General features: G+C 40.8%; 2 protein-coding genes across 2 annotated transcripts; both read left to right on the plus strand.

Moving 5' to 3' along the window:
- Positions 1-10,969: 10,969 nt before the first annotated feature.
- Positions 10,970-17,866, plus strand: notum1a (notum, palmitoleoyl-protein carboxylesterase a). Its single transcript, XM_068337241.1, has 11 exons — positions 10,970-11,539; positions 14,222-14,274; positions 14,383-14,478; positions 14,815-14,875; positions 14,962-15,020; positions 15,110-15,212; positions 15,314-15,505; positions 15,591-15,688; positions 15,835-15,982; positions 16,080-16,127; positions 16,233-17,866. The coding sequence occupies exons 1-11, from the start codon at positions 11,211-11,213 to the stop codon at positions 16,534-16,536; spliced, it is 1,491 nt and encodes a 496-aa protein (XP_068193342.1). The 5' UTR covers positions 10,970-11,210; the 3' UTR covers positions 16,537-17,866.
- Positions 17,867-20,410: 2,544 nt separating this feature from the next.
- On the plus strand, positions 20,411-22,885 carry LOC137610022 (myeloid-associated differentiation marker-like protein 2). The gene has a single exon (XM_068337423.1). The coding sequence runs from the start codon at positions 21,184-21,186 to the stop codon at positions 22,093-22,095; it is 912 nt and encodes a 303-aa protein (XP_068193524.1). The 5' UTR covers positions 20,411-21,183; the 3' UTR covers positions 22,096-22,885.
- Positions 22,886-23,719: the final 834 nt, after the last annotated feature.

Here is a 23,719-nt window from a genome sequence, read left to right on the forward strand (position 1 = left end):
AGAGAGAATGATTACCTTTGAATAATTAGAGCGAACAAGATCAAAGAACAGGCTCGAGTTTGGTCTGCTTAACTTCTCTAACACAGCATCAACAACAACAAAAAAGCATCATTTTATTCTGTCCTGTTGTTATTCCTCTGGTTGGCGAAACCTAAAACCATGTCAAACATAATGGAAAGTATTTGAGGTCTTCTTGTTATTAACCAAGAACAGCTTTGATGGTTGATGTCTTTATTTGTTTTAGAAGAAGAAAGGGAAGGGGCGATATGGCATGCAAGCGATCATTTGGAGAGAACACACACACAAAAAATCAGAGGAATAAATGATTTGAGGGCAAACCATGCTTGTACATTCTACATAATCAATTAAACATCATTATCGGCTCTTTCAAGACGGCTGAGCTCAAAGACTGGAGGAAACGATCAAAGTGGCAGCATTTTGTTTGAGCACTAACCTTGGCTACTGAATCCTGCTCTCATGCTAGTCCACTGATGCTACGGTGGTGCTCTAATGAAGCAATGGAGTCCATGCTGTCATGATGCAGTGTGTTTTACCACCATCTACTGATGTTGCAAAAAAGATTAACACATATAATTCTTTAAATGCCCTATTGTATTTTCATGCAATCTGTACTTTGTTATTCCTTTGCATTGCAAAAGTTTAAATACTTGCTGAAATTTGGAAATTGTAAAATCAGGAAATCTGACAAACTGTCTTCAATAGCAACGACTCTCAGGAGGACATCAACTGGTCTTTTCTTGCAAACTTTCCTCTTAAATGTGATTTTCCCCATAAAACGAAAACATGAAAATACTCTCAACTTCGTTGCGGTGCAAATTTGTCTTTTTTAATCATTTAAATTTGATGTGCCCCACCTCTCACTGTACTCAGTTGGGAAAGGTTCCAGTAACCTGTATTTCAGATGGGCAGCCAAAAATTAGACAATTACAATTGTCTCATCTTCAAGATGACGAATGCATGAATGAATGAATGAATGAATGAATGAATGAATGAATGAATGAATGAATGAATGAATGAATGAATGAATGAATGAATGAATGAATGAATGAATGAATGAATGAATGAATTGTTATTTTCGGCTACTCAATAATAATGAGTACACTACAGCTACAGAAAGACTCTTACTATAAATGTCTATGAAGTTGGAAAATAAATTGGCTTTTGAGTGAGTTCATTTTGACTCATAGCTGTGGAAGAAGGTCCAAAGCAGCATTCCTTCTATCAAAGGCATGAACCACAAACCATCTTTGAGTCAATGTGTTCAACGGGACACTTCAAATGCACAGCAACGGCATGAAAAGGAGCCTCTTCAGCTTGCTTGGTGTGAAAACAGGTGGTGGGGGCAAGAGGGAGTCTTTCATGAACATCCTGTCAAGAGGGAAAGGCACGGGTGGAGCAGCATCACAGGGAGCATCAGACGTCAGCATTTCATGGTGGTCAGCTAGAGGGTGCAGGTCAGAGAAACAGTGAACTATTCTACACCAGGCCACACCATCCAGGTCTTATCACTGCATCCTTGTTGGCTTCCAGTTTCCTCACAGATGGGGGGGTTGCGGTGGGTACATGAGAACATCAACACATGGACTGCAGAGTAGTTTGCCATTGGTGTCAGGCTTCCTCATCACTAACTCACACTCTTTTTATTTAGTGCCCTTAGTTGACTGTGCTTTTCACTGGAAGATATCACTGGAAGATGACAGAGCAATGTCTTTTCAAAAGATTTCCAGTAAACAGAATGGTGCATTGTGGGACGGATCTGTTTCTATCATTCTTTGCATGTTTTAACAGAAGCCCAAACTTCTTTATTATTAAGGTACAATTTATTATCAGGGATCTTTGGTAAGAGGTTCATAAAATACTGAAACTACTGAAGCAACAATAATCAACGTGGAATGTTTTTTATATTGTCTCAAAGAGCACATGGTTACCTCAGTCAAACTACTGTACATGAATGTCGATTGGAGCAAACAATAAGACGAGAATTTTTAATAAATGTACGTAGGGACACATAATAATATAGTGACGTTTGAATCCTGTAATCATTTTTATTTTTTTATTAACTCTTAATAAACAGATTTTTTTAAAATAACGTTTTACATAGATTCATGACAGTGGTTCAGTTTGAGTTTTCTCTTTGTATAAATGGCTTTCACCTCAGCAAAGAAAATTAACATGTCTGTCCATTGATCTGTATATGTTTTTGTGCATGCAAGCCTCACCTGCTTTTACACACACATTAACTACGGGAAGTCATTAGACATTTTTACATTTTGAATTTTGTACAAAAAATTTTTTTGGTTTCTTTAAAATATTCTTTATGGCTGTCATAACCATTGAGAAGTTGTAATTCTATGCTGTATGCCAAATGATATTTGATTCAGATCTAGCCAAATAATCTGTTGTGTAAACCTGTCAAAATACAAGGAACAATGGTGCTTTATTACTTTATGTTGAAGCTTGCATATTTAAAGTGCTCAAGAGAGAAGACAGTTGATATACAGCTCAGCAGGTGGTCTGTTTTGTCTATAACAGTTCACACTAATACAGATTCATTCACAAATATTCTACTAATAATGTTTTTGAGAAATCACACCAAAAAGCCTGTTAGAATGGTGTCAAACTGACCAAAAGTGACTTCTCATCCAATGAGATTCACATGCTCCACACTCTTCCTGTACAAAAGGGCAGAACAACAATATTATGGTGTCCACTGAGTGCCTACCCCTAGTAAAAACATTTCAGTGAGAGTGGGCTTGACCTACGTCTTCTCTCGTATAAAAAAACAAAGCTGAGCATATTCCAACAGCTGGTGCCTGGGCGCCCAGTGGAGAACAGAAGGAGAGCTTTAAAGATCTTGACCTTCTGGAACAATAAAACGCAATCATCAAACACTCTCCTGAGACAGACTGCTGACCCACAGACCCAAGTGTCTGCTTGAGATGATTCATATTAAACTGTATGCATGTGCCTCTGCACATGTATGTGTGTCATGCTTGCAGGAATACATTAAAAATAGAACTGGTGCGTTCTGATGCTACTTATTGACAACACATGGAGAGAATTGCTTTATGAACATAACTGGCCACCGGCTGATAAAGTATTTACCCATTGATGCCATTTTTATTAACATATTACATTATATTCATTGGTGGACCGAGTTAGTTAGCCTTAACCCACTTAAACTCAAAGTTTAGGATTGATATTTAATCTTTAAAAAGTACACAAACAAACAAACAAACAAACAAACAAATAAATAAATATAAATGTAATATTTTGATATCAGTGCTATGTGAGCAGAAAATTTAGAAAATGATCTGAAGAAAGAAAAGTCTTTGATGCTGAAAATTTGTGATCCACCATCCTGAGGACGTGACGATGCTCGTATTCTGTCGGGTTTCACGCATTTGTGCTGAATGAGAAATGGGTTTCATTAAATACTACCAGTGGAATCCTCTTGTTCAGTCAAACATTGTATTAATTTCTCAAGGGATTATATATTATGTGAACATATTTTATAATAGTGCCTCTTTGTTTGTGTGTGCCTGCATGCATTACACAAGTTTTGAACATGGAAAAACATGACACTTCCTCACCAGTTTACCAACACAACAAAACTATTGATGCCATTCAGCCAAAAAGACTTTCTAAAAACCCATAAGAAAATATACTATGGCCATGAAGCTGAAAATTTGTCTTGAAGATATAAGCCATTCTACTGACTATAGAGTAAAAAGAATTAAATAGACATCTATGTTAGTTTAGACTAAAATCCTTAGGACCTGAATGTGTTAATTGTACTGTAGGTGAATTTGCCCACTCGGTGACTTTAGAAAAAGCCAAGCAAGTTGTTTACCCCTGTTTCAATTTTTTTTAGCTAGCTTCTGGCTGGTAGTGTCTTAATTCATGTACTAAATGTACGAAAACTAAATTAGCCTAACTGTTCTTTCAATGTTAAGAAGTTAGTAAAAAAAAATTAGCACAGATTAAAATTATTGTAGTATTGGCTTGATGACTCAAATTACACCCCTACCCCTACCCGTGATGCTAGACAGAGACCTTGTAGTGACTGTACTGAGAAAAAGATCAGAAGGGTTGAAGGTAATGTGGCTTCAAGGTCAAGGCAAGACCTCCTTCCCTTTGATGGCAACAGGAGGGACTGCTGCTATTTACCATCTCAGAAAATACACCAGGTGGCAGTTTTTAGTGCTAAGTAAAATAGAAACTCTGGATATTAGAGAAGATCAGAAACAACCCCACTGATGATGATGATGATGAAAATCATTTCACACATTTCTGATCGACAGCTTCAGGGTCTCTTGATGTCCACGCTAATTTCTAATCACAAGATACGAAAAAAAAGAAAAAAAAACGGATTGGAAACTTGGCAAAAGGCATTTGAGGGTAGAGATGCCAACTGGGTCCTCTTGTTTATCATGTAGGCCCCTTGTCTCAGTCCACATGTTAATCTTTACAGGGCATTCAAGGAAGTGGTGTTGACAGCCTAGATTTGAGGTCAGGGAGGGGCCAGGGGTCAAGCACTTCCTGCTGACATGAAAGCCCATCCAAAGCACACCTTTCTCTTGGTATCTGTCATCCGGCCCCCTGACCATCTGCACCTACATAATCTGGGGCTCATCGGGCCCAAACAAAAGCCATGTGTTAATTACCTTTGAAGGTGTAATGACTTCAGGGCCACAGCCGATCTTCATCTGGTTTCAAAGTGAGGGCTGGAGAGCAGGTTACGCTTCAGACCTCTACCTGCCCACCAAGGTTTCCATTTGAATTGTTCGCCGTTACTTTTAGTTTCCCCAATTCAAACCCTGTCCCGCATGAAGTCCAGAGGAACACAACCACTTCACTCTCGCCTTTGCACTCTTAAATGAGTAAATAATGGAGAAAGTTCTGACACGTGGGAATTAGGCCGACACCTGTCCACCAGATGTGAGCGCATTCATTTAGCTGGAATTTCAACTTATTCCCATGATGTTTGCCTTAATTGTGTTTGTAGCCCTCATTTTATGGATATTACTAAGACGGTAGCATTGGCTCTACTTCTTCCTTATTTATATCCTCCCTATTTTATTTCCAGACCTACAGTGAAGAGAAGAATGTGGACTTACTCATACATTACTGATTTATCTATATATAGTTCAAAATTATGGACTTACTCACTCCGTTTTGGGTAGTATTCAGTAGGAGCTCAATCCCTTGATTCGGGTGAACAGCACAGATCAGAACCAGATGAAAGTAGTGACAGGTGCTCACAATAATCTGTCCATTAGTCATCACAGAAAGGTGATGTGTCCAGATGATGGCTCTTTATGTATTCTTGATGAGTAAAGCCTGACTAACACTTTCTTTTCCCCACAAATGACCACCTTCCTGCCGCAGGAGAAAGGGAAGTGGGCGCCGCATATTCCCAAACAGATATGTTACCTTGTTTTGAATAAATGTTTCCACTGGCCGACCACAGGTGATCTCACAAGCAAAGAGGGGATCTTTGTGGGAAGACACCCAGATTTTTAAGGCTTACGGGGCTTTGTAGGAAGTAGTGCTGCAACTCTGTTAAACTGACTTCAGTATATCTCAGTCCGTGTTTCTAATTAGATCACATGATTATAATTATACACAGTGCTGTTTGTAAAAGGATATGCGCTGTATGCATCCGAATACATCAAAGAGCATTGCAGACTTAGAAGCCACATGAATTATGTACTGTCTATCCCACTTCAGCCTGTTGAAGATATGGAGTCATTCTCTACATCCTCTCTGCCCAGAGTAAACAAACACTCTAATCCTTTGAATTTTTTTCTGTTTAAAATCCCTAATTTTCCAGTCAGAGATTGCCGGTGGCACCGCAGACACCTCTTGATCCTCGAGGCATCTACAAAAGACTGTATGATGTGGGAAGAAGCCCCAGTCTGCTCCTGACCAACAGGTAAAAACGGGTGGTGTTCCCGTGAGGCTGACGCAGAGCAGAATGGCAAAGCCACCAGCCGGAGACGCTGGTTATAAATAAACCACCTCGCACGCTTCCTCCGAAAACAAACACTTCAAGTTCCGCCTAGTAATTTATCATTGCTGTCAACCACATGCGGGAAAATAAAGGCAGGGAAAATTTTTAATTGAAAGATAACATTGTGTACAGTTATTCTTATGTTCAATATGCTTTGGGCTGTCTCAACAAGTTGCCAATCAATTAATTTATTTAGGTTTATCGGAATTCTCGAACATCGATAAACACACTGTACTCAAGAATATTCACAGGAAGCAAACCAAGCTTGTCTTCATCATCTTGCAGAGCACCAATTGACAAATTCAAAGCTCAATTACTCAAAATAGTAAAAGTTAGCTGTGAATTCAAACACTGAATGTACGCCACATGGGCTTATGTGTGTGTTAGATGAGACTTCTATTTCGAGACCAAGGGTGTAAAGGCAGGGATGATGATTTCAGATTCCTGGGAGAAAATTCCCAGGCCTGGAAGAGTTCATGGAAAGTAATCACGTAGCACAGTGATGTCATGGTGATGAAAGGCATCTTGTCAGACAGTTGGCAAGTATGGGTGCTCTTTGGCAAGGGTGACAGCCCACTACACACCAAAATATGACATCAAAGCAGGTACCAAGCCAGACCAAGAAGCTGGCACGGATCATTGTCTTCTCTGATTACAGTAGCCTCATCTCCTTGCTTGGAGGATAAAAGAAAATGGTTGATGTTAAAAGAGTGTCAGAAATAATGAGGCACATACTCTGTGCCACTGGAATCCCAGTGGTTAATCTCAGTCTGAGAAACAAGTGCTAAGAATTATGACAGAAAATCTGATTCACAATCTCACAGCTTCATACATGTTTTTTTTCCATTTGATAGCCAATCAAAGCAAAAATATTCAAAAATAATAGCAATCGTCAACTATTCCTGCGTACCTTCTTTGAGGTCTCCAACCGCAGAAATTTTTCAAACACAGCCCTCACGTAATTGAATAATGACTGTGTTTTACTGCAGGGTGTGGATTTAAAAAAGAATTTCCCCAAAGAGACTACCAGGTTAAAGGATAGAAAATGAATAATGTGTTGTGGCTCCACTGTCATGACCTGTAATAAAGGCTTTGCCATGTCCTTTGGCAAATCTGTGGCATAAATAAACACTTCCGAGACAAAAGAGTGAGATTCTCCTTCTGTCTCGCTGGAGATGGGAATAAGCACAGTGGAAGGATGGCTGCCGCCTCTCTCATGGTAATAATAGCAGGTTTCAAATGGTAATTGGTCTCCTCTGTCTACCTGGCAGTGGACATTACACAGGGTGATTCAAGCATTAGGTATGAATGGAAAACTCCTGGAAGGAAGGCTGTAAACTCCTGTACTGCTATCTCAAAGCTGGATCCACCCCCTGTACAGCAAAACACATAGTCAGACATGCAAAAAAAATGTGTGTGCCCCCACCCTGATGGCTGAATAGTCATGTTTCCAGGTATGAATGACGTTACTAAACTGTTCACGTGCATGAGCAGCTACTTTGTGGACATCATTCAGATGAACAGTTGACCTACCAGTTGAACTTTTTGATTACCCTTTGGTGCCAGAGAGAGCCCTAATAAGAGTTGCTCTATCTTGAAAGAGTTCATTTTATCAAACAGGGCATCATCTGTAACTAATAGACTGCTTCATCTGATGAAATGAGAGCCTGTTCGACAGATGTCTCGTGCCTCTTATTCTCTCTCACTCCCCATTTACATCCACATCTTAGATGACACTTCTTGATTTGAGTAGAGATCAAGGTTGTTTACTGATTCTCTGGATAATATCAGTAACATGTGGTCAGGGCACATGAAAGGAACTCCGCAGTGTGTTAACACCTAAAACCTCTGTACATGTTTGTTTTGGATTTAAACAATGGTTTCAACATGAAATTAAGGGGGTCCTGCTTCCGGAGGTTTCACTCAAGGTGACACAGAACAGAAGCTGAAGTGTTTTTGCAGGGTTGGGTAGCTTGGAATGTCAAAGCTCAAAGCATTACAGTCAGATCAGAGTAATATGTACAATATTTCAACAGCAGAAAGAAACATTACCATAATATGCCTAAAACCTACGGAGCTTTCAACAACTTATGGATTAATTTGTAAACCTGAGCTGTGTCTTGTGTATTTCCACTTCCCTTCCTGTCCCAGGTTTTGACCGGTTTCCACATGTAAACACCTCGTGGCTACAATACTAAAAGATTTTGTCTCAGATTTTGTCATGACCTTCATGGGATTTTGCGTTACGCTTGAGTCCCACAATCTCTAACCTTATGCTGGTGCTGTGAAGTTTGCACGCTCTGTGTAGAGGAGGGTGGTAATTTTAAAAAAAAACCTCTTCTATGATATATAAAAGTTTTATAGATGGTGATCCCTCCTTTGTTCTTCCAATGAGGACCTCCACCTGTTTCTGATGATGTGAGCCAAAGCCTGTCCCTTTCAAGAGGCTGATCCCTCCTGATCTCTTTGATGTAACCTGACCTAACAGTTCCAAATAGCAGGATTTGATGATCACGGATGGACCCTCGACAACAGCATGTGCAAATCAAAACTAACAGGCACAGGGAGACGAACGATGAGGACGTGTGAGCAGAACTGGCATGCTGCACGGACAGGGAGCGCTCACAAAGCTATGATGTGTCTAAATGCCATGAAGCAACGGTCACATGATCAATGCTGCCAAGCGCAGACTTAAGCAGTAAAACCTGTGGATCTGTGAGGGCACATGCAACTGATCGGAGATGAAAGACAGGCTTTAACTTTCACAGGAGGCCTGGAGTCGAGGTGGGGGCTTCAGGGGCTACGGGGGCACTTATGAGGGACTGCCATCAGAACAGCTCGGTCATTTTCAAGTGACCTAAATCTAGGATTAATCCATTTGGACTTGCACGGTTAAATTTGTGTCTATGCTGCACACAGACGATGGGAGGCAAAGAAAATCAGTGAGTGAATTACCACTGAAAGCCTAAAAGGCTTAGTGACTGGAGTTCAAACAAGGTGTACAGTAAAGAACAAACCACCCCGCACCAACAGTAGCGAGGGACACCAGTGTTTGCAGCTCCGTCTCATACTGTTAGGTGAATTTAACAGGGAAACCTTCATGTTCACTCACTGGACCCGAACATTCCAATGGCTTGATGTTTCAGCATCTGCAGCTCATGCGTCTCACTCGCTTGGGTCAGAGGATGTCTTGATGCATGGCTGTGGCATCTCTTCATGGTGGTGTGTGTGTGTGTGTGTGTGTGTGTGTGTGTGTGTGTGTGTGTGTGTGTGTGTGTGTGTGTGTGTGTGTGTGTGTGTGTGTGTGTGTGTGTGTGTGTCAGAGGCCAGCGTCCATCTGAGAGTGATTTAAGGGTTACATTTTTGGGGATGATGTGTGATAAAACAAGGAGGTACAGGTCAATGTGGCTATAAGCTCGGTCTGTGTCAGATGCCTCTCCTCCTGGGCCCAACCACATGTTTCAATCTATATGAGCATTTGTTTGAAGTTCCCAATGAATACCATCAGTCAAACTGGTGACTTCTTGTCCATCTTACCTGTGTCATCCTTTAGACACATTGACCAATCACGGAAAAAAAGATTGCTTTGTAATTTAACAGTTGTAATGTGTTCTGGACACATGAAGGCATCCTCTGAAATGTCAAGTTTTTTCTATTCTAGATAGGATTGAAATACATTGAATGAATATTTTAATTATACTACATCAATAGTGAAAACTGTTCTTGAATTGATAATGGGTGCACTAATGAATAAGAATGCCTATAAATTGATGACATGCTTCTGCGATGTTCTCATGAATCCTATTGCTGTCCTACATAGAAAAAGCAGCCTTTAGTCACAAAGATGTTGCTTTTATTTCAGTATATGTAATTAGCCCGTTAAAATAGGCAAAAATACAAAGTTGATCATTTGTATTACAAAAACTGATAGCTATTCTTCCAACACCTGAAAGAGGAATCACAACATGGGTCTGTTTGATTTGGTAAGAGCGAGCTTAATCAAAGGCAAAGCACCAGCATGAAGCGTTAACTTGACGATTAATCACTTTGGGTCTGCAGGCTACACTTAGACTTAAATGTGTCTTTAAATGAGAGGTTGTTTGAGGGAAGCCTACATCAACCGTAACAAAGAATGCCTGTGTTAAAAAGCTGGTTTCCCATCAGGATGCTCTGCTTGACTTGAAATATACAGTAGACCAAGAAAGTTTGGAAGAGACTGAGGAGGGGAGGAGGGAAGCGAGACTGGGGGGTGGAGAAAGAGTGATGGTTACTTTGATCTTTGGAGGCCCCGTCTGGATTGGAAAAAAAAAAACAACAAAAAACAAGTGTCCAAGTTTGCTTTTTCAAAACCTAAAGAAAACACAAGGAACTGAACAGAATGAAGGACGATTCTGGAAAAAGAACTTTTCATGTTTTTGTGAGGGCTCATCATTTTAAGTGACATAAATACAAGCGAACTCTTCTTCTTCTACCACTTTGACAAATGGTAATAGTCATTCTAATACTAATAAAATAACTGTAATATTGTTCCTTTGTCTGCAAGGCAAACCCACTTTACATTCAAATTATTTGAACTATAATATTAGTTTTTGTTTTTTCCCACTAGTTTCAGACAAGTGTAACAAGATGCGTATTCTCACTTCATAAATTTGTGGTGGAATGGGAAATGGGCATTTCAAGGCCAATAAAAGCCACCACATCAAATAAAACTTCGTGGATCAAAAGAACCAACGCATGGACATTTTTTCCCCTCTATAAATTAAGGCGGGGAGTGGGAGGTGGGGTGTTGTCTGCCACGCTTGATCATGCCCCGAGTCCTGCCCCGCGTACGCGATTGGCTGGACGGACACACAAGGGGGGAAAGTTTGAATAAAATACAAGCGCATGGCACGGATGTTGTCGTCCGAGCTTGTGCGCTTCGTCCAGCAGCGCCTGAGTTGTGGTATCCATAGATCATTAGTATACATTCATACAAATACAAAGAATTGAGTGGATGACTGTGATATATATTAAAGGACCTTAAATTTAGTTGACATCTATGCGTTTCTTGGAGCGAGTGACAACTGTTGAGCCATTTCTTGCGTAATTGTAATTTTTCAGCTCCATCAGTCATTAAGCGTTTCCCCCGGCGAGGCGTTCTGTTTGGAGGAAGGACATCTGACGAGAGGATAACATGACAGCGATCAGAATGGTTTCATCAGTGCTGCTGCTGGTGCTGATGCAGTCCGGAGCTCTTTGCGCGCGGAGGTATCGGGGTGGCCGCAACTCACAATCGCGACGCGCACCAAATCCTCCTGTTTACAGGGCGGACCGAGGAGACACCACGGAGAGCTTCCCTCTGGATTTCACAGCCGTGGAGGAGAACATGGATAACTTCATGACACAAGTGAAGAACCTTGCGCAGTCCCTCTACCCGTGCTCAGCGCAGAAACTCGACCACGACATGAAGCTGAACTTTTTGGAGAATTCATCCGTCACCTGCAACGACGGAAGCGCAGCGGGGTACGTACCAACTGAGAACAGGCTACACGTGTACGGTGAGAGAAATCGAGATTCCCACATGGTCGGATCACTGACAGGTCGGATATTGTGCCATCAGCGGAGCAGTGCATCCTGATGCTGGCACGAACTGTGGGCGCACTCGATTCTGCCCTTCAACCTGCTGCCCACTGTAACCAACGTGTGAAGGCAGGTGGAGAAAGCGCGCAAAAGACCTTACCTTCAGGCTTATTTGTTGCAAATATGTTGCCGTAAAGTTCACGATCCCATTAAAAAAAATTTATATGCAGGAATGATAATTTAAAAATATGCACATGAAAAAAATAGATGTCGGTATTTCTAAAAGAGGAACACCGCACTGGCACACAATAAGGTTCGGGATCAGATGGACAGCTGCTTCGAGTCAATGGAGCGTGAAAATTTGCGGGTAGCCACATGGCCTACGTTTCATTTCCTTTGTTTCAAATCAGAATGCAGAATTTGCAGTGCGTAAAGTTAGGATATGTCAGTTTTCAGCCCCCCACCCCCCCATCTCTTTTACCACTGCAGCGAGCAGACGCACGGCTGAGCTGCCAATTTACAACCTTTATCTGAACATGATCTCTACTGCAAAATAATTTACTGACAAAAACTCCTCGTAATTTGTAGTTTATTTCTGGCCGAATTACCTCTAGCCTGATGTCCATGAGAGAAACAACCGATAACAACATACAAGCAGAAATCAATTTAGGAGTGATGGAGTCTGTCAATAGAAATGTAATAATGAACTGAAAGCATCTAAACATCAGTGATCTACTGCCGCTTCTATTGTATAATGTTTTGACTACAGACTGTGGACATTTATATTTCCTTTGACTGCAGGGAGTCAAATCGTGAGAACGTTTTTTTTTTTAATCAAATAAGTTGTAGCAGGTGGGCATGAATCCAGTAACAGACAGCTGTGAATACTGATATGATGGATAGTCCTCAAAACGACTGGGCCAGTGGATCAGGTGTGTCGCAATCATTTTACTTTTTATAGTACACGGTAAAGTGAGTAAATGAGTTTGAAAATATTATAAAAACTGCAACAAAGCGAGAAAAACACTTTAATGTCATGAATTAATCAGTGATAAGTCACTGTGGAATCAACACTAAGTACTGCATCCATTAGGCCCACTGCTTAGGGCGTCTGTGCACTATGGGGAGGGGGGGTGGCCGTCTATCATCAGCAATATGTTTTGCTATACATGTGTCTATGGGTTTTCTATCCCGTCTAATTCCCGTTAAACCCTAAAGTGGCAGACAGTGTGTCTGTTAGTGCCGTCTGTCGGTGCCGCTCACAGACGCAGCGTGAGGACGAGCGCATGGGGATCGTCACTGGCAGATGGCCGCTTCCATTCACTACTGTAGCTGCTGTCATTTCAGATGCTAATCCATGAGCTTCTAACCGTATTTTTTCAGAAAGGTGTCGCTACTCATCCAGATAAACAAGGATGCGATGTCCAACAGCTTTCACTCCAGGTGGGAAGGCAGTAATAGTGCGTGGGTTCGCGTTTTGGAGTTGTTCTTGTGAAGAGCGCCTTTCCCCTCTCGGCGTGTTCTGCCTTCACTTTGTTGCTTGGAATTAGGTAGATAATGGGCTGTCCTCAGCAGACATCCCTGGCTGTGGCTCTCAGTAATAGCACAAAGTCATTAACTGCAGCCAAAGTGTGATTCACGCACTCTGGACGCGTAAATCAGACCTTTAGCAAAGTCTGTTTTCCTTAAACTCCTTGAAAAGCTTTTGGCAATCTGTAGTTTAGTCACTGATAGGGGTAAATACTGTAGTGATTGATTGATTGATTGAGCTCTCGTCACATTTGGAGCACTTTGCTCACGAAGTTAATGGTAGTTTGCGCACCAGACACTTCTGATTACCAGCCTCATCTGTCATTGGTTTTTTTCCTTAATAAAAATTAAATGATGATGCATTCGACATTAGGAGAAGAATCATGATAGCATTGCCCTCTTCTGGACTGATAGAAGGCAGCACACATATAGAAAACATCCCCTTTTTCATTTCCAAGTCCAGACTATGCATATGGGGCTTTATTTTGGATATATGTGGGTATTATGCAGAAGACATTACACCGCAGAAACTGTTCTTTCATCATTTCTCTGCCTTGATTTGGCTGTGTTTGGTGAGGACACTGCTGAAGAACGATGACCTCAGACTCTAGAGACTATGACACCACATTAAACTTGACAAATACCCTCTACTGTCATGTACAGTACAAAAAGGATAGGGGACAAGATGCTTATCTCATTTACCCAACACACAAGTTGATTGTCCTCTGCCTCATGCTGTATTTTATCTTGATGGAATTTCATTTTATGCTGTTTTCTGTTACCTTTTAAAGATATGTATCAACAAAGAAACAGGTCACCCTTGTTCAAATGAAAGTGATGCTGCCATATGTGTTCATATTTCATAGTGGATACCATCATGTGATGATGGAAATATTTACCTCACCTGCCGGTAGAAAGAACACCATATCAAAATCATGTAATGTAGTTTATTGTTTTATGTTGCTATTCAAGTAGCATAAAATAAGCTCTGAAGAATTTAGAATCATAATCTACTCCAATTGTTTTCTGATTTTATTTGCATGCAAGTCAAGCATATGACGACGGGCTGACTTTATATTCTTTGGTCACTTTTAGGTACTATCTGAAAGAATCTCGAGGCAGCAGACGGTGGTTGATATTCTTAGAAGGTCAGTATTAAGGCCTGCTCTAACTTATTTTTAAATTTCCCCTTTCATTCCCAAACTAAGAATCACAGATAACTTCAATTCTTCTTCATGCAATCAATCTGTGTTCAGGCGGCTGGTACTGCTTCAACAAGGAGAACTGTGACAGTCGATATGAGACCATGAGGAGACTCATGAGCTCTTCCAAGTGGCCCAAAACTAAAACAGGTTAGTCATTCTTTATAATACAGCACACACCCATGAGCACCACTCCACCTGCAGTAAAAAAAAAAAGCTTCCTAACAGTGATTCCAATGCAATGCATCATAATTAAGAGGATCTGATGTATCTCTGAGTAACTGCGGTGTTATTGAATCCAACAACTTGCTGTGATGTCGCTGTAGTGTAGGGTTACCTGGCGCCCACTGCTGTAGGAACTGAGACACCTCCCTCTCTCACTACAGTGTAATAACTGTAATCCATGTAGTAATGATGATGAGGAAGGAGAGGATGTGTCTGGGAGTGCCGACATGGCTAATGATACATGTTGCTCCGTCTCTGCAGGCACAGGGATCCTGTCTCCTCTGCCGGAGGAAAACCCTCACTGGTGGAATGCCAACATGGTGTAAGTTAAATCATGTTTGAATGTTTATCTGCACTCAATTTGTATTACAATAAACTTGTGACTTTAACTTTGTGTTGGTTGTGCAGGTTCATCCCATACTGCTCAAGTGATGTGTGGAGTGGTGCTACAGCCAAAACAGAGCAGAGTAAGACATGACCGATTCATCAAAACATGAAACAACACATTTTAGGAAAATGTTATTCCAGCTTTCTGCTCTCTTTGCATTGTGCGTAGGTGGATATGCCTTTATGGGCTCATTGATTATTGAAGAAGTGGTGAAGGAGCTGCTGAACAAAGGTCTGGACAATGCCAAAGTTCTCCTACTAGCAGGAAGCAGGTATTTCCGCATGTCAACATTTTGATTGGGATTTCAAATTAAATATGTACATTTCACGTTCCAGCGTGGATGTTAAGGAAGTGTCACATTTTCTTCTGCAGTGCGGGTGGTACTGGGGTTCTTCTGAATGTTGATCATGTGGCAGAGCTGCTGGCAGGACTGGGTTACACTGGGATTCAAGTGCGTGGCTTGTCTGATTCTGGTTGGTTCCTGGACAACAAGCAGTACCATTGTACAGACTGCATAGACACTGTCAACTGCGCCCCTACTGAGACCATCAAGAGAGGCATTAAGTATGGGAGTCAATGGACTTTATAAGATATTTTTAGAGATGAACATCAGGTTGTTAAAATCAGTCCTTCTCAACTGCCCTATCAGGTACTGGGGAGGAGTGGTGCCAGAGAAGTGCAGGCAAACCCATGAAGGAGAGGAGTGGAACTGTTTCTTTGGATATAGAGTCTTCCCATCAATAAAAAGTGAGCCTGTAATCTCAAACCGCACTATGTAAAATGCACATTTTTAAATGTGTCCCCATCATAAAGTGTCAAAACGTGTGCGGTACATGTCTGAGTACAAAAAGACTGTAATCTCATATAAACTTTAATCCGCTCTCCAAATGCAGGTCCTGTGTTTGTAGTCCAGTGGCTGTTTGATGAGGCCCAGCTGACGGTGGACAACATCCAGCTAACAGGACAGCCTGTACAAGAGGGCCAGTGGCGCTACATCCAGAACCTGGGCATTGTGCTGAGGAACACACTCAAAGATGTTCCGTGAGTCTAATAACTACTTTACAGACAGAGAATTGAAGCAGGATTGTAGTATGTACTCAAAATGTATTTATTTTTTCTTATTTATCAATTTTTTTAGGGCCATGTTCGCACCAGCATGCCTATCCCATGAAATTATCACCAGAACGTGAGTATATTATGTAGTTTATCATTAAATGCGCACCAGCCTAAATGTGATTTATACTAACTTCCAACTTGTGAGCTGACAGCGCCCTCTTGTGTTGGGTTATAGTTACTGGACCGACGTGCAGGTGAAAGGGACTTCCTTGCCTAGAGCGTTGCACTGCTGGGATCGAAGTCTCCATGACAACAGGAACAACAAGGCTCCACCGAAAGGCTGCCCTGTACATCTGATTGACAGCTGCCCATGGCCACATTGCAATCCTACCTGCCCCACCATCCGAGACCAGTTCACAGGGCAAGAGATGAACGTCATTCAGTTCCTCATGCACATGGGATTCGACGTGCAGAAGATGGCACAGCAGCAGGGCATGGATCCCAGCAAACTACTGGGCATGCTCAGCAGCGGAAGCTAAAGTGAGACAATCCATGCACACACAGTCTCCAAGCTAAGCCTGAGCAGGGCTGGCTGGTCTCCCTGGCCAGTGTCCCATGCCTGATACCTCTAAGTACCTATTCACCTTCACAACCCATTCTACCTGTTTCTGATTTCCCTCTGACTTCCTGTTCAGTTTAGTCTTAGCCTAACATGGGCTTGAATTTGTCTCAAGTTCCCTTTTTTCACAACAGTGGTGACAGGTAGCGGTGCAAAATATCCCATATCCCCACAATAGACACCAATCTTTGCTACTACATTTACATTATCCTTTGTTCCATAATAGAAAAAAAATACTGAATGTAATCCAATTTTAAGGATGCTCATTGATGTTTTGTTGTATGATTTTCATCTTTCCATATAGATTTTATATACTGTAGTTTTTGTTAAGAAACACTTCAGTGACAAGGATGTTATAGTTCTCATAGAGACTACAAATTTGTTCAGACGATTGTGTTCTATTAACATCCACCACAAAAACCAGTAATTAATATAGCGAGGAAAGCACTGGATCAGGAAAGAAACTTTCTATTTATCTTTAAAGCAATTGTAATTACTGACACCAGAGCACCTCGAATCAAGGCCTTGCATGACACCAGATTTGATCAACACAGCCACTAAAATGAAAGCTTACATTAAAATATTAGCTGTTATTCCATGGAAATGAAAGAAATATTCAAAAAGGGCAAAAGACATCCATTTCATTTTATTGCTGTTATCATTGAAGATTAATACAAAATCCCTGTAGCAATAACTCCTTCCTGACATTGGTGACATCTTGCATATTTTAAGTTTTGACATCTTACATGTTGCCTGAACCTAACTGTGGTGCTTCTGTGATCCCACGAACATGTTTGTAAAGGTCAAACTATTTAAGGCCTATACATACACTGCATGCCATTGCATCTAGTGTATACCTCTTACTCACAGGCCACGTCCTCACAAGAGGACAAAGGGCACACATTCATGTTAAATAACCTCAGTAACTCAGCAATCCTCAGATCAATGCAATGAACATTTAAAGGGAGATTGTGTGATGTATATTTTTGTATAGGTTCCTTTAAGTGTTCACTAATGTAACTCCCTTCTTATATTTCATAGTAGAGATCAGGTTTTAATATAATGACCATGTTGTATGTAATGATGTCTTTATAAATTATGTTTTAAAGGACCTCTATTTAACATCACATCAGAGAAGGAAAGGTATTACTAATTGTAATTTTATTCTGTAACATATTTTTTAACAGAAGAAAAAACTCAAGCTACAATGGTAATTTTACATATTTATTTTGTATGTAAATCATATTTATAAGTGCTATTTTCACAGAGAAGTGATTCTTTGTAAATTGTAAATACATTTCTGTTTGTTTCTCTTTGTGTTCTTTGCATGTTTTGTATAAGATCTAAAAGAAAACACCACATTACATATATTACTTGGTAAATATTGCTGTATAGTTTTTTTTATTATATATATATATATATATGAAATATGAAATATATATATATATATATATATATATATCTTAGTGCAGCCATACAGGTCGATCTCTGTCAGCTGTGTCAGGTGGTCAGCTATCAACTCCAACCCTTTATCAGTAATTCTAACACACTGTCCAGTGTTGAGAGTCTTGAGTTCATGCATCTGTCGTACCATCCTGTTGATGCAGTCGTCACTGATATGGCAGGAGCAAAGCGAGAGGGACTTCAGCTTATACAACCCCTGGGCAATATACGCCAGCTGTATATATACACACACACATATATATATATACTGTATATATGAGAGGCACGGTGGCGTAGTGGGTAGTGCTGTCACCTCACAACACGGCTCCGCGGTGTACTGGGTCATGCCCAGAGTGTTCCCCGCATTGCGCCCTGTGCAAGCTGAGGTAGGCTCCAGCTCCCCGTGACCTGCTATGGTGGATGAAGCGGCAGAAAATGAATGAATGAATGATCATATACATGAGGCTCTGTGCGCACACACACTAACAGTCAACAATTTATCCAGCACCTCATATTATCTCAGCTTTTGTTAAATCTCAAATATTGTATCCAGTCCTTTAAAATGGTAAAATATGTTACCAGGTGACGTGTACTGTCAAATTGTTCTTTTTGATAAATGGCCCTAAACTTCAATTCAAGTCCATAATTGTTTGTTCTTTCATCACTAAAGCTCGACATTAAAATTGATTAAGCTCAAATGTGCTGAAATAACATAACAAAGAACATACCTCCTTCCAAACATAAGGTACGGATGCAGGGACAAAGGTAATCCTTTCTCCCTCATGGTGGGAGCATTGGGTTGGCCTTTATTGTGTGTTTTAGATAAAGCAGCTCCTGTGCAGCGTACACCTCTGAAGAGTGCAATAGCTCTTAGTTTGGCTCTCAAGACTCTCCATTGTGTCATAATTTCTTCAAAAATTAATGACATGTCATTACGTGCAAAAATTAGACAGAATTGTTGAAAAAAGTGGAAACGTTTAACATAACTAAATATGGAGAGGCACCTCTCCTTGTGAAAGGCATGTAGTGTTTTACAAAATGCAGCACAATTTTTTGAGTTATGTTTATGAAAATAAACATGAAGATGGATATACCCAAAAATACCAGCACAATATCCCCTTAATCAAACTTGTACCTCATTGGTTTTACTACAAATATTTCCACTTTCCGCAAAATTGTCCATGTTGGAAAAACTAAAGGAGCAAAGAAGTTGCTTTTTGACTTTTACCAGGAGTTCTGAAGTCTTACAGGGTACAAATCAATCAGTGAGGATGAATCACAATTCCGGTCCTTGCTGTCATCAAACTGAGAAGCCCTTGATTCTCCTGGAGAATATAGATCATGTGCTATGGATAGTTTATCTGTAGAATCATCTGAGGTCAGAAAAGCAACAGAGTGTCCTATGTCCCCCATCACAGCCCCAAACCTTAAACCTATAAAACCTTTGTTAGAGCTTGCTGGACCTAATCTAAGTTTGGTGAACTGGGACTTCAAAGGTGTTCTGTGATGATTTAGAATTGAAGCTGCATTATATTATCAAATTACTTTGAATAGTTCTTAAAGCAATGATAGAAATCAATATGAAAGAATCAGACATCTACTCTTTTTTATTGGACATCTTTCTCTTCCTCCATAAAATGTGCTACTTACATGCCCACAGAGAAACTCAGTCTCTAATAACAGCTGTGGGAGATTCGGTGTAGCTAATGATGAGCCTCACACCGCTTCAAAAGCAGAGATGAGGACCGGGCTGCAGAGGTCGATGAAGTAAATTGATTGCTTACTCTACAACTCTAGACTCTTCTCCTTTGAAACTAACTGTTCAGCACCAAGTGAGGCTGACTCGTATGACATCACCTGAGGCAATCGAACTTACCTGATGCAGCTCCCTCTGCAGCCATTGAAGAAAAACATTTCGTCCAGCAGTAAAGAACTGATTTTTTTCTAAATACCTTGCATTATGCAAATGATAAATCCCATCATACTAAATATCACAGGTTAAAGTATTTTCAGTACCTTCTAATTAATTTCCACATCCCTCTGGCATGCATGACTTGAAATCTGTCATCACCAATGCATAATCATCCCTCTGGATCTGTATGTTATTTCTGTCTCTGATGGGAGTCATAGACTCCCTCCCTGTCATTAAACTGCATATAAGTGCCAGTTTCTTTCTGAGGGAGCTCTGACTCAGGCTCTCTGGGTGCTCCCTAGAAATACGACTCCCATGCTGTCTGCCACATGCACCTTCCCACCCCTCTGTGGAATATATGCCCTCTATTTATAGAGCAGGCCAGGCCTGAAACCATGGGCTTGACACAAACGTTCATTTGAACAACCATCCCTTGCAATCCAGTGAGTGCACTCACTCTGACACACACTGGAGGGAGAGAGTGTGTATTTGTGTGTTTGAGATGAAGAGGGAGACCAAATCCAAGAGGCAACAGGAGACAGCCACTGCAAGACAAAGACCAAGAGGCAGAACTAACTGCCTGAATGATTTTTAAGGGCACTTAAGGGCCTACAGTGAAGAAATGACAAGGACTGAGTCAAGGAGCAATGGATCTTGACTGACAGGACACTGAATTAGTCCACCTGTTCAGCAAAGCGAGGGCTGTTGATGGAAGATCATTCTCAGGATATGACTAGTAGAGGACCTCACTTCACTTTGAACTGTCAATCATCTAATTGAAGACAGAAACCAGAGGAAAAGCAAGATTTTTGCGGACATGCACTACTGCTCAGAGTAAGCTCACAATGAAATTCTTTATTTATTAAGAAAATTTTTGTTTCACGTGACTTCGACAAAGTACTCTATTTACATTGTTCACAGACACAAGGCAAGTAGAGACATTACTTTAGAACAACATTTTAAGAATCTCCAATCAGGAAAATATATTTCAAGGTCTAAAAGGCTGTGGCACCATTGAGTGTCTAAATCTAACTCGCCCTTAAACACGCCAGTGTAATTACAAAGCAGGCTCAGGGAAAAATTACAGAGATTTGAACTTAAGGGCCTTCTATAAAAGGAAACCAAGGAAAGGGTGAGGTTTGTGGTGAGAGAAGAAGGACATCAGGACTGAGATCAAGAATACAGCTGCTTTAGGGGGAGACGACGTAAAACATGGATTCCTATGGAGAACACTACCTCAACAAAGAAGCTGTATTGTCACCTTTGGGTGCAGCTCGGATATGCCAGCTGCTGCTTGGTTGCACCATAATTGCCCTTGTTTCCCATAGCGCAGGCTACAGCGCTACCTATGGAACATTCTGCATGTTTGTGTGGTGCTTCTGCTTTGCTGTGACACTGGTTGTGTTCACCTTGGACATTACGCGGCTGCACAAGTGCATGCCCATATCCTGGGACAATTTCACTGTGGCCTTTGCAATGCTGGCAACTCTCATGTACATCACTGCCTCTGTGGTGTACCCTGTTTACTTTCTTCAAACAGAGTACCCTGATGAAGACCACGAAGTCCAAATGTACCGTATTGCTGTGACCGTCTGCTCCAGTGTTTGCTGCTTCCCTTATGGTGCAGAGGTGTTTCTGACTCGAGCCAAGCCGGGGGCTGTGGTGGGATATATGGCCACGGTGTCCGGCTTACTCAAGGTGGTCCAGGGTTTTGTGGCTTGCATTATTTTTGGGGCCCTTGCAAATGATAGTGAGTACAACATGTACATCGCCACACAGTACTGTGTGGTTGTGTACAGCCTGTGTTTCTCTGTCACTGTGATAGTAGTCATACTGACAGTTTCAGGGAGGACATCTGCCCTTCGGTTCCCTTTTGATCGGTTTGTGGTTGTCTACACCTTCTTTGCTGTGATCCTCTACCTCAGCACTGCACTGATCTGGCCGATCTTCAGCTTTGACAGGAAGTATGGTACCACGGCCCGTCCTGAGGACTGCCCACGTGGACAATGTCCCTGGGACAGTAAGTTGGTGGTCACAGTATTCACCAATGTCAACTTGATCCTCTATTTCGTTGATCTTGTCTACTCTCAGAGGATTCGATTTGTCAGCAGCTCTGCAACCTAAAAAAAAAACCCTCTCCAGTTGATGATCAGAGACGACTGAAGTCTGAGGCTATTAACCAGCCTCCATGAAGTACTTGCCATGGATAAATATATCCTCACAAATCATATGGATTTGTAACATTTTTTACCAATATTGTTTGTAATACATCTTGTAGGATGCATAAACTGACAGTATCACCCCAGACAACAAACTTGAAGGCCTTTCTCTAGTTCTGCAGTGAAAAACCAGGAGGAGTCTGCCAGGTTCTCAGCAAGTTTTTCCACATCGGACCCCAGGAAGCAACACATATGTCCATCTGCTTCAAATTCCTTTGGTGGTGCCACAGATGATGGATTTATGGGAGTATAAATAATGTGTATTTACAACAGTATTGTGGCCGGTAGTCTCTCGGGGACTGAATACAAGATAATAACAATGTGTTAAACTACGTATTGTGTATTAAAATGCTTGCAAAGTGAATGAAACATGTCTCATAGAGATGTATAGCATGAGATGAGTCTACAGTATGCACTGAAGCTTATATAGTGTTTGGTTGTTGCTCTTTGCTGCTTCCAATTTATAATCTTGCCCTCATATGCTTGAACAAAAATCTTCATATTTATAAGGCTTTTTCTATTTTATACTGACTATCAAACATATTTAGGTCATAAAATTTTGAAAGCTAAATTTCACAGTAATAACAGTATTAAATGTGGTATTTAGGATAAGCACAACCTTCTTTTGGTATGTTTGTATGACATATTCCATATTGAATAAAATATCAAAGAGTATGTGTTGTTGAGTTTTTATACTACTGTATAGCTTGTTATGTGTTCAATTGTTCTGAATTTCTATAAAAAACTTTACTCTTAAAATTTAGAGGATGTTCACAGAAAAAAAAATGATATTCAATCTGTGTAACCTAAAACTGTAATGGTGAACGTTGAAACCATAGGAAAAATGTTGTTAGTTTTTCTTTTTAAGATGTGCACACTTGAAAAATAAAGGTCAAATTATAAGATATTACCAAATATTGATCTGCTAAATCTTATTTACTTAGGCCTGTAGCCTCAAACCTGAGTTGAGCCAAGTGTATCATTTGACACATGAAAGGTATGCTCAGGGGATTTAAAAAACATCTTTTTATTTTTTTTGCCAGATTCCAGTAAAGCTTTTTAGAATTGGTTGTTCATTGCCACTTGTAGGTGGGTTTTATACTAATTGTCAATATAGGTTTGGTCACACTTGAGTGGTTTTGCAGCACTCTTGAATCTGAAAAAAAATTTAAAAGGCATGAGATGGTTCTGGACTTCTGGACTAGCCATCAATTATCCTTGACCTACACCGTACTGAAACCCTTTGAGGTTTGTTGAGTGAGACCGTATGGCAGCATTAACATCCTCCACAGACCAATTCTGAGGACTGAACAGTAGGCAGCAACCCCACCGGATGACATCTGGACACTGAACCAGTTCATGAAGTGCAAGAGTACTGCTGTAATCAATAGTAGGACTCATAGTTAATTGATTAACTACTTAATGCCGTCCTTCTTTTTAGTATTGGTTAATGCAGTGGCAGACACACGCCTGACCCACATCTTAGTGTGATCAAGTCCGTGGATGAAGCCAGGTAACGCTCATTTGCT

The sequence above is a fragment of the Antennarius striatus genome, chromosome 16, assembly GCF_040054535.1.
Source record: "Antennarius striatus isolate MH-2024 chromosome 16, ASM4005453v1, whole genome shotgun sequence".
NCBI classification, from domain to species: domain Eukaryota; kingdom Metazoa; phylum Chordata; class Actinopteri; order Lophiiformes; family Antennariidae; genus Antennarius; species Antennarius striatus.

Excerpts from the sequence above, each read along its gene's own strand:
- notum1a (XM_068337241.1), top strand. The coding sequence starts at position 11,211 with ATGACAGCGATCAGAATGGTTTCATCAGTGCTGCTGCTGGTGCTGATG. Across the intron at positions 15,021-15,109 it reads TACAGCCAAAACAGAGCAGA|GTGGATATGCCTTTATGGGC; the intron begins GTAAGACATGAC and ends CATTGTGCGTAG. Across the intron at positions 15,689-15,834 it reads AGTCTTCCCATCAATAAAAA|GTCCTGTGTTTGTAGTCCAG; the intron begins GTGAGCCTGTAA and ends CTCCAAATGCAG.
- LOC137610022 (XM_068337423.1), top strand. The coding sequence starts at position 21,184 with ATGGATTCCTATGGAGAACACTACCTCAACAAAGAAGCTGTATTGTCA.